This window comes from Lissotriton helveticus, chromosome 5_1 (assembly GCF_964261635.1).
Source record: "Lissotriton helveticus chromosome 5_1, aLisHel1.1, whole genome shotgun sequence".
NCBI lineage: Eukaryota > Metazoa > Chordata > Amphibia > Caudata > Salamandridae > Lissotriton > Lissotriton helveticus.
Genome location: NC_136065.1, coordinates 226,964,532 through 226,978,572, shown reverse-complemented (window position 1 = coordinate 226,978,572; position 14,041 = coordinate 226,964,532). Strand labels below are relative to the sequence as shown.

The following is a 14,041-nucleotide window of genomic DNA, read 5'->3' as shown; positions in this document are numbered from 1 at the left end:
CCATTTTTTTATCCCAATTTTGACTTGTGCAACAGATTGTGTGTAGTAGATTGTATACATGGGTCAGAGAATTACCACACTAACCTTGGGGTTTTCCTAAAAAAGGAAAGCCTCCCCTTTCTAAAACAGCCCATATTTCTTTCCACTGGAACCACAGAACATTCCTCAGTGTTTTGGTTATCAACAAACTAGATATGATCATTGGCTAAATAGCAATTGTGCAGCACCATCCTAAAATTATCTGTCAATTCCCACAGAACTATGTCTAAATTAATACAAAGGCACTACAGATAAGGCAGTTGATTACAATATATTTATTATGTTTAGTGCTAGAGTCGAGAATAGAAAACAATGGAAACTCAAGTTTTACAAGGCCGCACAAAACATTTAAGAGCCGTGGCCAAGCAAGTAATCTTTGACAAGACAAGAGGTCTGTATCGCTGCAGGGAATGAAAACTGCATTGAAGAGTGAGAAAAGTTACATACATTGCAGCAAACCAGGAGGACTCCTGCTCCTCAGACTGTAGAAGCCGACAAAGCGTATCGATGACCCAGCTGTAGGCTGGACTCTTCAGGATGTGATTGTGGCCGTCTCTGTCTGCTGCGAGGCAGCTAAGCGCAAAGCAGGCGTTCCGACTCCCTCCAGCATCCCCTTTAGCCATCATTAACTCCAGAGCAACAATCTTAACAACAAAAGAGGCGATGCACAGTTAAAAAGGGGACTTCTCTCAAAGGAAGCTGTAGCTCAAAACAATTACAAAATCAACAATCGCCTGCGCGTGCCCCGGTCTGTACCGCATGAGAGGCAAGTCGCTGACAATAGATCTCGCTGGCGACAGCGCTTTGCGCTGTGTCGCCAGGTGCGAGACCTAAAAAAGCAAAACTGCAGGAGGGTGCTATTGCCGAATATTTGAATGTTAAAAAGTGCTGTGGTTATCCCTGTTAGACAGATCTACACTACTTACACATCATACATATCCTTACAGGTTATTGTATAGTTTTTATACAGAACTGGGGCCTGTTGGCTACTCATGTGGCATGACAGAAGTTCACAAAGCACATAATATCAATTGAAGATATGTAGCACTGTCAAGAGTTTGATCCAAGAAGTTTACAAATTTTTACATCTAATCTTAATATGTGGCAATCCAAGGTAGCATTTGTAACATGTACAAGTGAATTCAGATATTCTAGATTTGGGTACGAATAAAGCTGACCTTAACCTAATTGCTTATGTAGATGACATTGCATTCTTTAACAATAACCCATCTACTGCTCTCCCCACCAGTGAATATCAGGCAAGACGATTTGAAAAAGTATAATTTAAACAAAAATAAAACCCAAATTTTGCTAACCACAATTTGTTGAGCCTGGACCTTTGGTCCACCTCTAATGCTACCTACTTAGGTGTAAAAATATCATTCCAAAATAGATATGTTTAAGCTAAAACTTGATGTTTTGTTTATTTCAACTCTAAGGCCCTTGCAAAAATTGAATAGTCTTCTGTGAGAAAGGTTTGGAAGATTCAATGTCATTAAAATGTTACATTGCCTAAATGTTTTACCGCTGCTTGTGTGCTTTATTTTTTTTTTTTAAAGTCAACTCACGTCTCTTGTTCCATATATTAATATAAAAAGCCCTGCAGAGCTATTAGCTTTCTCCAACTTCAGCTCCTTGTTTTAAATGTTATTACTGCTATACATTCTTCTATAGACTCACGCAATTATTGGCCCTTACTACAACAAAGTGGCTGTTAGGGGCCAGGGCTTACTATAATGATCTATCTCCTTTTACGTGCTTTTTTTCCTTCCTTAATATTTTTAAAGCACATGTTTTAAACCTATCGCCATTTACGCTCATCTTCAATCACACAATGCCTCGAGATTCCGAAACACACCAAATATGCTGCTTTAGGAGTTAATACCTCACTTTCATATTTTTCACACGATACTTTTATTCATTAATGGTCTGGATCAGACCTCCAATATATTGGCCACCACAATGACAGCCCTAACTTTCATTCCTTTGCTTTCCACGCTGCTAAATATTCAGTGGCCGATTTACAAGCCCCCTTGCACCACTTTTGCGTCACTTTTCCCATGTTAACAGTGACGCAAAAGTGGCGCAAGGGGCTTTAAATCTCCTCTTAATTCCAATAACATGATTCTTCAAACATTTACAGATGTGTGAGTCCTATAGAAATACTCTGCGTTTAAATTTAAACCTTGAGACATTTAGGTACTTAAATCTTCTCAGTACAATAACTAGCAAAGGTGTTATTGGCAGATCCTACCATATATTTCTGGAGAAACTGCCGGATACTATGCATTATATGTAAAATAGATGGTCGGAAAATGCCTAAGAAGGTGTCACAAAGTATGAAATTCTTTAAAGCCTCACATTAGGACAATAATCTCGTAATGTCTTACTCCCTTAAGACTCCTCACTATAAATTCACACAAGATGTCTATAGTACATCTTAAAGGCTTTATTCTTCGAGCCTTAGTCGAAGTTCATAATGTTTTTGCTGTTCTTCTCTAGATGCCAATACAATTCCTATTTTCATTCAATATGTTGAAACTCAAGACAATATGACTCTGATCGCCTGAAAAATGAGCAAGCTTATTAACATTCCGCTCCAGGAATCTATTAAGTTAATATTATTTGTTTTTTCTACAGATATTTCACTTAAATGCCAGGGCATCCTATTTGCAGCAGCGGTATCAGCTATACGATAACAGCAATCTATACTGCTAGATTGTGGGTCAACAACAATTCGCCTAGCGCTCGTGAATGGTGGTCTCGATTTTTAGGTGTGTGCGGTCTAGAAATGGCCATTATACAGAAAAACTCTAATCGAGATTTGGGGGCTTATTATTTAATGGGTGCAAACACTTATATCGGGGAATTTATGACAGATCAATCTGAATTCTTAGGCTACTTCAGTTAAAGTTGGTCAAAACATCTTTTTAATTTAAGAATGAATTATGCATTGTTGCTAAGATGTACAACATGTATGTATACTAATTGTTCTGTATCATATTTTCATAATAAGCAATCCTAAGCAACATTACTTCCTCTTCCTTTGCCTCCTTCCAGTTTTCACTCTCAAGGAGGTCAGTCTGCACCTCCTGAAGCAGCCATCACACTGGCTAATATTATTACAGGTCCTTTGCCTCTGCAGCAAGGTCAATAAAGCCCATTCTCTCCCATTATACCTCCTGTCCTATGTTGACTGTCTTCTAGCTGTTTTGTTTTTCATTATTATTAGTCCCTTTAAAAGGGCTCCCTGATTGAGAAGGGGCAATAGGAATGGCAGAAAAGACATTGCTCACCTGCCCTTAATGGTTGTTTGTCAGGATAATAAGATGGTATGCACCAACAAGATCAGCACCCTTATTAATCCACTTTTCAGGTCAGGTAAGAGACTGGGGTAGAGGGAACACTGCTCGTCTTTACAGGGCTTCGTCAAGGGGATCATAATATGGCATGCCAAATCACAGGATCTATCAATAGTGCAGCAGGTGTGGCCCCAGGGCCCGGTGGTGCGAGGGGACCACTTCACTCCAATTAGTGTCTGTTTCTTAACTACAAAACTAAGGGTGAGGCTGAATTTCCTTGCTTGACTTAGGGCCCATGGTGCACTGGCTACACCACTGCTGCCAAATCACCTTCCATGCAGAATTTATGGCGGTCTGGAGCAATGCATCCTAGTGGCGTAGATTGGTGGGAGTTACGCGCATATTAGTAGATATACTCACATGCTACAATGTGGCCATCTTTGATTGACCCCTTTACACCCAAGCAACAGTCAACCGCAATCACTAGGAACATGCCTAATTCAACAAATGTTTATCAAACAAACAGCTAATATTCTTCGAAGGTGACCACAAGAATAGCCAACATCTACAATAAAAGTATCTCAGAAATGGTCACTGTGTTATAGGAAGCACACTGAGTAGAAATAACTTCCCTGGAACATTTGGCACAAAAGGGTGCCAACCTTTTGACTTTGTGCACTACAGGAACTTAAAAAAGAGAAAACAAGCATTGGATACTTCACACGCTCCTGACTTATCTCACCATATTTTCAGCTTCAGGGAGGGACAGTACTTTCTTGAGGCCAGAATCTGTCCCACAAAGACGTCCAATGGCGAAAGCAGCATTCATCCCACAACCTGCAGATAAAGGACAATCATTGCATAACCGGGTGATCTCCATCACAGCAGGGGCATCATCCCTTCATTCCAACCACATGCTTCTCATTGGGAGTTCTCACAAGATGCCTTATGCTGGGCAGCAATGTACCACAAAATGATTCTTCACTCTGACATACACCATTAATACATTTTTAAAAAAGTACCCTCAAGGCACACCAAATACACATATATACAGGAAAACACTGTTACTTTGTGGTTCTGCAATTGGTATGTGCCCCTTATTTGGGGGGCACAACAGGCAGATCCCCTTAGCCCCAAAAGGAAATATATGAATCTTATCTGCATGAGGTATCACTTATGGAGCCCTGCGCTTGATCCCAGAAAAAAGCGGACACACACAAGAATTGGTATTTTACTATGTATATTTATTTACTATGCAGTATTCTTCTACAAATCATATGAATCAAAAAGATAACTATGAAAAACTAAGCATTCATTGGAAGATCAGAGCAAATGCAATAAATGAGCCTATTTCTTCACACATCCCTACACTATTAGTTTAACCCCTATCTAAACCCATCCCAATTTACAAAGAATGTTAACAGCCACCTAATTATTTGATTGTATTTTGTAGCTAAACTTTATAATGCCAAGACGTACGTTTTCCCACAAACCTTAAGTCTCTGTGGGGGTTGCAGTAAGGATTCGGCCATTCATCATTTCCCCATAGCAGCTGGTCCATTCCTTCCATTCCTCACAGATTCTGGCAAATCTTTATACCTTAGTTCCTAATGAGTCCATATGGAGCATCGGCTCTTATGGTGCTGCTCTAGAAGGCTAACAATGTTTCTTTCGCACTAGTTTATTGAAAGCAGGCAACGTTATTGTCCCTGCTTCCTACAAAGTAGAATCAGAACAAGGCCTTTGTACCTTGCTGCTGTGATTGTAACATGTAGACTGAAGAGCAGAAAGTTCCTCTTCTCTGCATTATTGCCTTATTAGAGTGAACGTAGCTAATACATGGGACTTAATATAAATAATGGAGATCGAGCACACATTTGTAGGCATTAGCAGTCATTTCGTTGGGCTGGATTCTAGGCCATATGCCTGACACCCACATACTCTATTAAGGCATTTATGTTGGTATACATCCATGTCTGCTTTTTATGTAACATACAGGCGTTTCATGGACACCTCAATCTCTCCTTTACTCATCCCATACCTCCTCCTACTGCTATGATCTCCAAATAAACACTTTCTAAACCCTTCTTCTATTCCTCCTCTATCCTTTACAACCCAACTAACACTCACATGTTTACCGCTCAAATTAATTTCATATTTCCCTATACTAATTCACCACTAATCTTATTATGGTTTCTGGAGTAATGTCCTACTCGCCAAAAAGCACTTTGACGCTTAGTCAGGGGTAGTCGCTGTATTAACGTAATTACAATTACAATTACAATGTTTATTCTGGGAGTTTTGGTACAGGTAGGAGTACCACAGTGTCCAACTCCACTTTTTTTTAACCATATGAAGCAAAGAACTTGGGCCCCAGTGATATAGAGTGATCATGAGATACAATAGCACACGCTATAGACCCCCAAGATGTTGCCTACTTAATGGGATGGCCTGCAACTTGGCCCCACAGAACACTAGGCTTGGCAACAATACAGGTAGGTTTAGCTGTAAGTGGACCCTTAGTGGGGCCAGACGCTTTATTGTTGCACCCACAAGATACTGTTTACTAAGCTTCCTAGGAACTTTTTATTCAAAGAAGGAACATGTTGTGGATATCTATGTGATTATTTTAATAAATGTACAGCTATATGGTGTGATTCATAACTGGCAATCTAAGGATTTTCCCAAATACTTTATTTTCTTCACTACAGCACATTGTTTTACATTATCATTAAACTCTTGATGATTCTAGGAGTTCAGTTTGTGACCCTCTACCTCAACCTGGGCCTATGTGTTCCCAACTGCATTTTGCCTCTGATCTTGTTTTCCATGTGCTGTCAGTCCCCATGAATTGTAACTTCGGATGTGGGTAATTTTCATAGAGGTGTCTGTGGAAATAAGGAGGGATGCTCTTGTGACACATTACCCATATTATACCCGGGGGAGGGAGGGGGGGGCGGGGGGGGATGCCTTTTGTGCCACTGGCTTTAACCTTGAGGTCTGCTACGGTCTGCCAGTGGCTACTGATTTCAAAATGCTATTCTCAATGATGCTGTGTGGTTTTGAGATCGGAAGCCGATGACTTCCCAAGGGTTCAGCATCCCCTGTTGTCTAATACTGGCTCTATACCACACGTGTGTAATACATTCTGAATATGTGTCACGTTTGAGGGATGTCATTTGCGTTTTGGTGATCATATTGCAAATCAAGCAGATTCTGCTTTACATGCTTATGATGATTGCATGGTTAATGAGTATTCTCACATAAAAATAAATACATTAGAGGGAAGGTGGTTATGGATGGTGTTTAACTGGAACAGACCCAAGTATTCACCTATTTGGGTATCACCCTATCATCCAAATTAGACTGGAGACATCACACTAACCAGCTGGTCACGAAGCACGCACAACTGACGGGAGCACTTACCAAGGAATTTTATTTGTCACATACTAGGCCAATTACCCCGGTTTTAAAGATCTATGATGCCAAAGTTGGAGCGGCAGTCCTCTATGGGGCGGAATTGTGGGGACTTAGTAACCTAAAGAAGCTGACGGGTGCGCAAAACAAATTCCTGCGCAATATTACAGGCCTCCCGGTTTCTACCCAGCTGATTCCTCTCCGCTACGACCTGGGATCTCATTGCCTCGAAGATATGCCCAGATATAGATCAGCTGCCTACTGGAGGAGATTATGGGTTACCCCAGAACTCTCCCAGTATGCTCGAGCCTTTCTCGAGGTTAGAGATGCCGATAAGGCTCACAAAATATTATGGTTGAGGGAGATTAAAGCAACATATATGGCCATGGGCCAATCCCCATTGTGGGATGACCCAACAGGGAATTCCTTTCCATCTAGAAAAATATTTAGAGACCTGTACTGGAACACGCTTGAGGTAAAAAGATTTGGCCGTTGTATTGAACCATCATTTACGGCGGAATTCCTAGGACTGAAACACTCTCCAGCCCTAGAGGGTTATTGGGACTGGATTACTATCCCGGGGGACAGGAAGAAATACCATCAGTTCAGGGTGGGGACGTTACCACTCAATGCCCACACTGCGAGGTGGCGCGGGGGACAAGGCGCTGACTGCCCCTTCTGTCCCGCCCAGCGGGATGGCATTGGGCATATACTTTTTGCCTGCCATGAATATAAGGTCCCTAGGATATCCTGGCTAAAACCCATTTGTGTTCAGTTAGGTCTCAAAACAGGTTGTGAGTCCGTCAGGATCCTCCGAACTGACAATTCCCAGGCTGTGGTTATAGCGGTGGCTAAGTTCCTCCACTGGATGTGGATCATCCGCGCTCGTAAAATGAGCCTACAGTGACATTTAGTGGTCTTTCTAATGTTTTTTTTTCATGGGCTCATGTCACCTGAGATTATAGAATGTGTTTAATGATAAATGTATAGTTTTACAATTTTATAACAACAGAAATGGTTTTTAAAATAATATCTGTATAATGAAATGAATTGTATATTTATGTTTTTAATCTGATTTAATTAATATTTGTTTACATGTATGTAATTTATATGTTCAATTCTTAATGAATGGCCAAACAATTGATGAGGCGTATAGTGGTCGTTATTAGCTGCTAATGGAGGTCAATTTTAAATTCCAAATTTTTGAATAAGTTTTGTTGTTGTAAATTTCTTTTATGATTTAAAAAAAATCGAAATAAAGACTTATGAAATTGAAAAAATTGAAATTTGAGTATTCTCATTTGTGACTTTTACAGCTTCACTATATAAAAAAATATGAAAATAAAAAGTAAAATATTAATTTGAAACCAATGGGATGTAGTGGCAGAACTAAGAGGCATATTTCCAAAAGAAGTGGCGGAGTGTGGCATTAGCATCCTTGGCTTACTGCCACACTCTGCCACCCTGAAATGCAGGGCTGCACTGTATTTACAAGAATACGGTGCAGGCCTGCGTTTCTCCCTGTGCTAAATTTAGCATCCTAGTGCCAACGCAGGCTCCCTTGCATCATGGTGCAAAGGTGCCTGCGTTGAGGGGAAGTATTGTTTATGTGCAGGAAGGTGTCCCTTTTTGATATTTCATCAAATATCTTCATTGATATTTACCCAACTGTTACATCATTTTACACAGCAGACATTCACAGGGCAATAGAAAATAATTCATTTACAAAATCCATACAAGCATCAGAAAAGTAGGCCCTACTAGGTTTGGGAACAATATCCCAGGGCATGTTTTAAAAAATACATAATAAATGGTTAGCAATTGATAGTTGTAATATCGATAACACTAAAATAATCCTTCCCATATTAACTTTTAAAGTGCAGATGCTTATTCTAAAACCAAGAGTGATGATATTTCAAAGGAGGGAAGCCCTTAAAACAACGAGTGCAAATATATGATAGCATTGATATATTTCAATAGAGGCAACATATTTATACCCCCTCAGTCCACTGATCCATAGAGTGCAAATACAAGGCCATTCTGATGTGCGTATAAACAGCTGCATAATTAGCAGCATTGCCATTAAGTACCAGTGCTTACTAACAGCATAACATTCATCAAAAAAAGCAGCAGCATTCAGTAAACATTATCAGCAGAGATAGCAAAATTAAAACAAAGTTGACAAAAGCATATGCCCACTAAGAAATACACTGGGGACAAACCCCTCCTATTCCTATCACTATGAAGGCTAGGGCTAGCATATGGTTTGCTACCTTTATTGCCTTCATCCACAATTCATTCCTGCTGCATTGGCCCTTCCATCCAGTTGGTAACTGCGGCCCTGATTCTGGCCCCCCACCGCTGTTTCTTTTTCCTTTTGCATTTATATAGATTAATTTCCATATTGTAAACTGCTAACTATCTTGATCTCTGCATTGATGTCGGGGGGTGTCAGAATTTAACCATTCTGATGCAATGCACAAGCAGACGAACGCCATAGCAATAAATAATAAATATGTTTCTCTTCTTAATACCTCATTGTCTTCCGAGCTGTCAATCACACCCAAGATCATCAATACAGGGTAATCCGAACCTGCCCATCAATAATTGAGCCCCAAAAACCTCCCAATGTCCTGTATCAATGGTTCTAATTTGGGGCTTGAGAACAATATGTGAATAATGTTGTCCTGCTCCGAACCACACCTATTGGGCTTGCCACAAAATATACCACCTCACTTAGCCACCTTGGCCGGGGTGTGGTATAGATTGAATACTGCCTTAAAGTGTAGGCTTCTTAAGTCTGCCGTTAATAACACCTTATTGCATAATCCAATGACTCCTGGAGACAGAACTCCTTTGTGCCAAACCTAGTCTCCCACATAGCTTTGCATTTCCAAATCGTCTTGTAGGCCTTGTACCAGCAAATCATAGGCTCAGTGAAGGAGCGAAGTTTGACCATCACAGTATAGATCTCCTAATATCTCCTAATATTGTGAGTCCCTTCTGCACTCATCTGTCTATAATTGATCCTGAAAAACAGGTGGAGAAATTGATGATGCTGACATAAGTGTATAAAAATGTAGCTTAAGTATCGATCGCCGCTCAATCTGGCTCCAGACCTTATATGCTGCTCTTATAGTCCTAAACCTGCTTTTCTTATAATAGCTTGGTTCTACTTTTTTATCAAGATATCCCCTAGCTTCGGCTCCCAAGATCATCTCATAGATTGTTGAAGCTTCTGCCAAATTTATTCCACCTAAACCCCCTGTAATTACAATTCGCAAATGTTGCAACATACAAGCCCAATAATAAAAAGTAAAATTAGGGACCAACCATCCGCCTCGCAGCCGCTGCAAAATTTTGTATTCAGCCGCCCTCCTTGGTCTCCGATACCCCCACAAAAAGCTAGAATATGCACTCTCTAAGTTAGACAGCCAATATTTACTGACTTCCATAGGGATAGTTCTAAAAATATATAGTACCTTTGGTAGAATAGTAATTTTCAATGCATTACTTCTTCCAAATAACGAGAGATGGTTTATTATATAATAAAGGTGCTATATTCAGTTCTACCAATCTATCCAGAGCTGCTGTCATTCTAACTCCTAGGTACACTTCTTCAACCAACACTCGTTGGTCTCCGAATCCTGGTCCCTCGGTGCATAACACCTGGGTTTTACCCTCATTCAGTCTATATCCAGAACATGCCCCAATTTGTCAAGCTAGATCTTCAATTTCAGGGAGCACCGCAGAGGGATCTGTAGAAACCACAGCGATATCGTCTGCACAAGTGAGCACTTTTCACTCTACTTGATTAACAATAGCCAGTTAAATATGTGGGTTATTCTCAAGCTTTGCTATGAAGGTATCTATATATAATGAGAATAATAGAGGTGAGCATGGGCAGCCCTCATACTGCTTGATATCTGTGTACACTCTGCCTCCAACCTCCTTATTTGTAATGTAGCCCTCACGGTCTTATACAGGGCATTAATGACCTTGATAAAGCTTCTACCAAACCTTTCCACAAAAGTTCCCATGACACACAGTCAATAGCCGTGTCTAATGGGGTCAACTGTACCATGCCTCGGAATAAAACTGTGCTGCCGGAGTGACAGTAATGGCGAGATAACCATCTCCAGCCAATTTGCCAATATTTTGGCATACATTTTCCCATCACAATGTACTAAAAAAATCTGTCTATACGATCCGGGGAGCAAAGATGATTTACCTTTTTTCTTACAAACAATTATATTAGTTGTTTCCCATGAAGGTGGGATTGATCCCGCTTGTGCCTGCAGGAAAGTCTGTAACATATCAGAGTTCTCCAAAAAAAGCTTAAAAGAATTCTAGCAGAAGATTATCAGGCCCAGTGGCTTTCCCTGTGGCTAACGAATTTGTCACCTCAGAAATCTTGTTTAATGTTATTTCAGCATCCAGGGTATCCTGGTCCTCCTCATTTATTCTGACCCTGTCCAATTCCATAAAAAAATCCTCATACCCATCCGTTGGGATTTCAGTTATCCCATATATAGGGCTTCATAAAAGTCCCTGAAACCCCTTACAATATCAGATGAGGATTCAAACACCCTCCCTTCCTGATCTATGATAGCAGGTATCCTATTATCCACTTCCGTCTGCCTAATCCACTTTGGTAATAGTCTCCCGGTGGTCTCCCCATATTCATAGCATTCCGGTCTATATTGGTGAAATTTAACAGCCACCTCCCTGCTAAAATGCTGGGTGATCTTTGATTTTAATTTCTCTTAGGTTAGGGATAGCTTATTATAATGACCCAGCATCGCGGTCTGCTATAACTTCTGTTGATACAGACTAAAGCTAAGCGTGTCCCCCCTAATTACTGCCTTTAGGGCATCCCACATCAGACCAGTCAGGGCAATCACTCTATCAATTAACAGAAAATGTCTAATCCATTCATACAAATGATCCAAATAGGTTGTATCTGACAGAAGCTCCCTGTCGAAGGTCCAGGAACCTGAGGCAACAAAGTGGAGTGGCATAGAGTAAAGTGGAGTGGTGTAGAGTAGAGTGGCATAGTGTAGAGTGGAGTGGCTTAGAGTAGAGTGGCATAGAGTGGGTTGGTGTAGAGTGGTGGACAGTGGAGTGGAGGGACCTAGAGTGGAGTAGTGTAGAGTGCCGTAAATAACTAATGCATCCAAAGAGACAGCAGATAGGGAGAAAACATCAGAAATAAGAAGCTGAATACCTGTGTTAAAAGTAGGGAAGCCGCATTGCATGCGAGGGATAATACCAAAATGCACATAAAATTAAACAAATAATGCATTTGAAATGAATGAGGAAGAAGACACGTACTTGGTCCTTGCTCCAGGGAGGAGCTAACACAAAGAAGGAAGGGAAGTCTACGGGAGATAAGCAATCGAAAGATTGCAAGTGACAGTGAGCACGAAAACAACTAATGGTATCCTGTGGGCATGTTGTAAGCCCACTGAATTGTAAACAATACATCTCGCAACACAGTGCGTGAGCTGTGTAGCTGTGACCTAAAAAAGGAGTCAAAGCACAAATGATGGTGGTAGAAGTGAGAAACATTCTTTACAACGCAACTTTTACCACGCAGTGCCTTTACGAACCAACTATTACAACGCATGTCATTACAACGCATTGCACTGGGGGGCGCTCTAGGATAGGGAATAGATTTAATTTACTATCCAACACCTTCCCTACTATCCACGGGGACTGGAGTTGGAATAGTAAATTAAACTATTCACTATCCAGCACCCCTAAGCGCTATAGGTTGTAACAGCATGTGTTGTAAAAACTGCGTTGTAAAGGCATGCGTGGTAAAAGCATGCGTTGTAATGTCATACATCCGTACAAGCATCAGTGTACTCCAATGACGTCTTCAGACAGTCAACTGTCTTCCATCTTATGCTTATAAATTAAGGCAAACTCAGGCCAGAGAGTCAAACCCTGATTATTCTTGAATGCTGATTAATGTAAAAAAACAGCAAAGTTCTGCTTTAGAAGTTACAACGGAGCAGTCTTGCAGGTAACTTTCATATTGTACTTACACAGCAGAGCCAGATGCTGAATAGAGTCACCTAGGATGAAAACTATCTGCACTTAGTTGTAATTACGAGACTAGTTAGACATTCTTGTGTTTCACATACAGTGAAGTCCCCCCGCCCTTATTCGCTATGTAATAATCAGAACAATATACTTCTTTTGCACTTAACCTTGAGCTGTGTTTTCTCTATTTCGTTTCCATGTACCTATTGCTAACTCAGTGTCATTCCAGAGTTTTTTTTGTGCAATCACTCACTCTTATCACTTATCCCCGCTTTTCCTTTTTCCATGTGCCCACCCTATGCCCTCCACATGCTCTACCTTTAGTTTTTATCACTACTTAGTATGCCATACTCCTCCATATTTGCCTGGACCCCTTCTGCAACATCCTCATCTGTCTCTCACTAGATTTCACTGCCACATCCACTAATCCGATACCCATTTGCTCTTCTTTTGCAACGCTCTTTACGACATTCTCCCCTAGATTCATCATTGTCCGGTTTTTCGAGTCCTTAATAGCGATTATTAAGGAATCGCTATTAAGGACTTGCAAAACGGGATTCATGTAGAAATCGCAATTTTAATTGCGATTTCTACAGCTTCCTTATTTGCGATTAGCAAATTGCTAATCGCAAATAAGGAATGACTCCCCATTCATTCCTATGGGCCCAAAGGCACATAGGAATGAATGGGGAGTCATTCCTTATTTGCGATTAGCAATTTGCTAATCGCAAATAAGGATGCGATTTCAAGGGTGCCAGGGGTGTCCAAAGGACACCCTGTAGCACCCCTGAAATGTAAATGTAGCCTGATGTTGCGCACACACATGTGTAACATACCACTTAGAAAAAGTTTTCGCTATTTACCACGAAGTCAGACTTCGTGGTAAATAGCGGCCAGAAATAGCGAATTCGCAAATAAAAAATGGTTAATGAATTGCATTTAAGGAATCTCAAATAGAGATTCCTTAAATGCAATTCCTCGCAAATATGCGATTATGCAATTAGCGTTTTTTGCATTTGGGATGATGAATCCCACATGCAAAAATTGCGCTCGCAAAGGGCCAGATTCTCAGAATCTGGCCCTTTGCGAGCCGGATTTCCTTTCATGAATCTAGCTGTCTGTTTCTACCTGCTTCACGCTTGATCTGTCTTTATGTTTTTTGTGTGTGTAAAGCTTTATGGCAGACACTGGGATTCAAGTTACAAAATACACTTGACTTGGACAAGCTTTTG

General features: G+C 40.7%; 1 protein-coding gene across 1 annotated transcript in view; it reads right to left on the bottom strand.

Annotated features, from left to right (window-relative positions):
* LOC144753068 (uncharacterized) overlaps positions 1–14,041 on the bottom strand; it is a 172,238-nt gene that overhangs the window by 81,304 nt on the left and 76,893 nt on the right. The window contains exons 4-5 of the mRNA XM_078640858.1: positions 4,084–4,178; positions 487–683 (exon numbers count right to left, since the gene is read on the bottom strand). Of these exons, the coding sequence (XP_078496984.1) occupies positions 487–683; positions 4,084–4,178 (292 nt within the window). The remainder of the gene's footprint in view (positions 1–486; positions 684–4,083; positions 4,179–14,041) is intronic.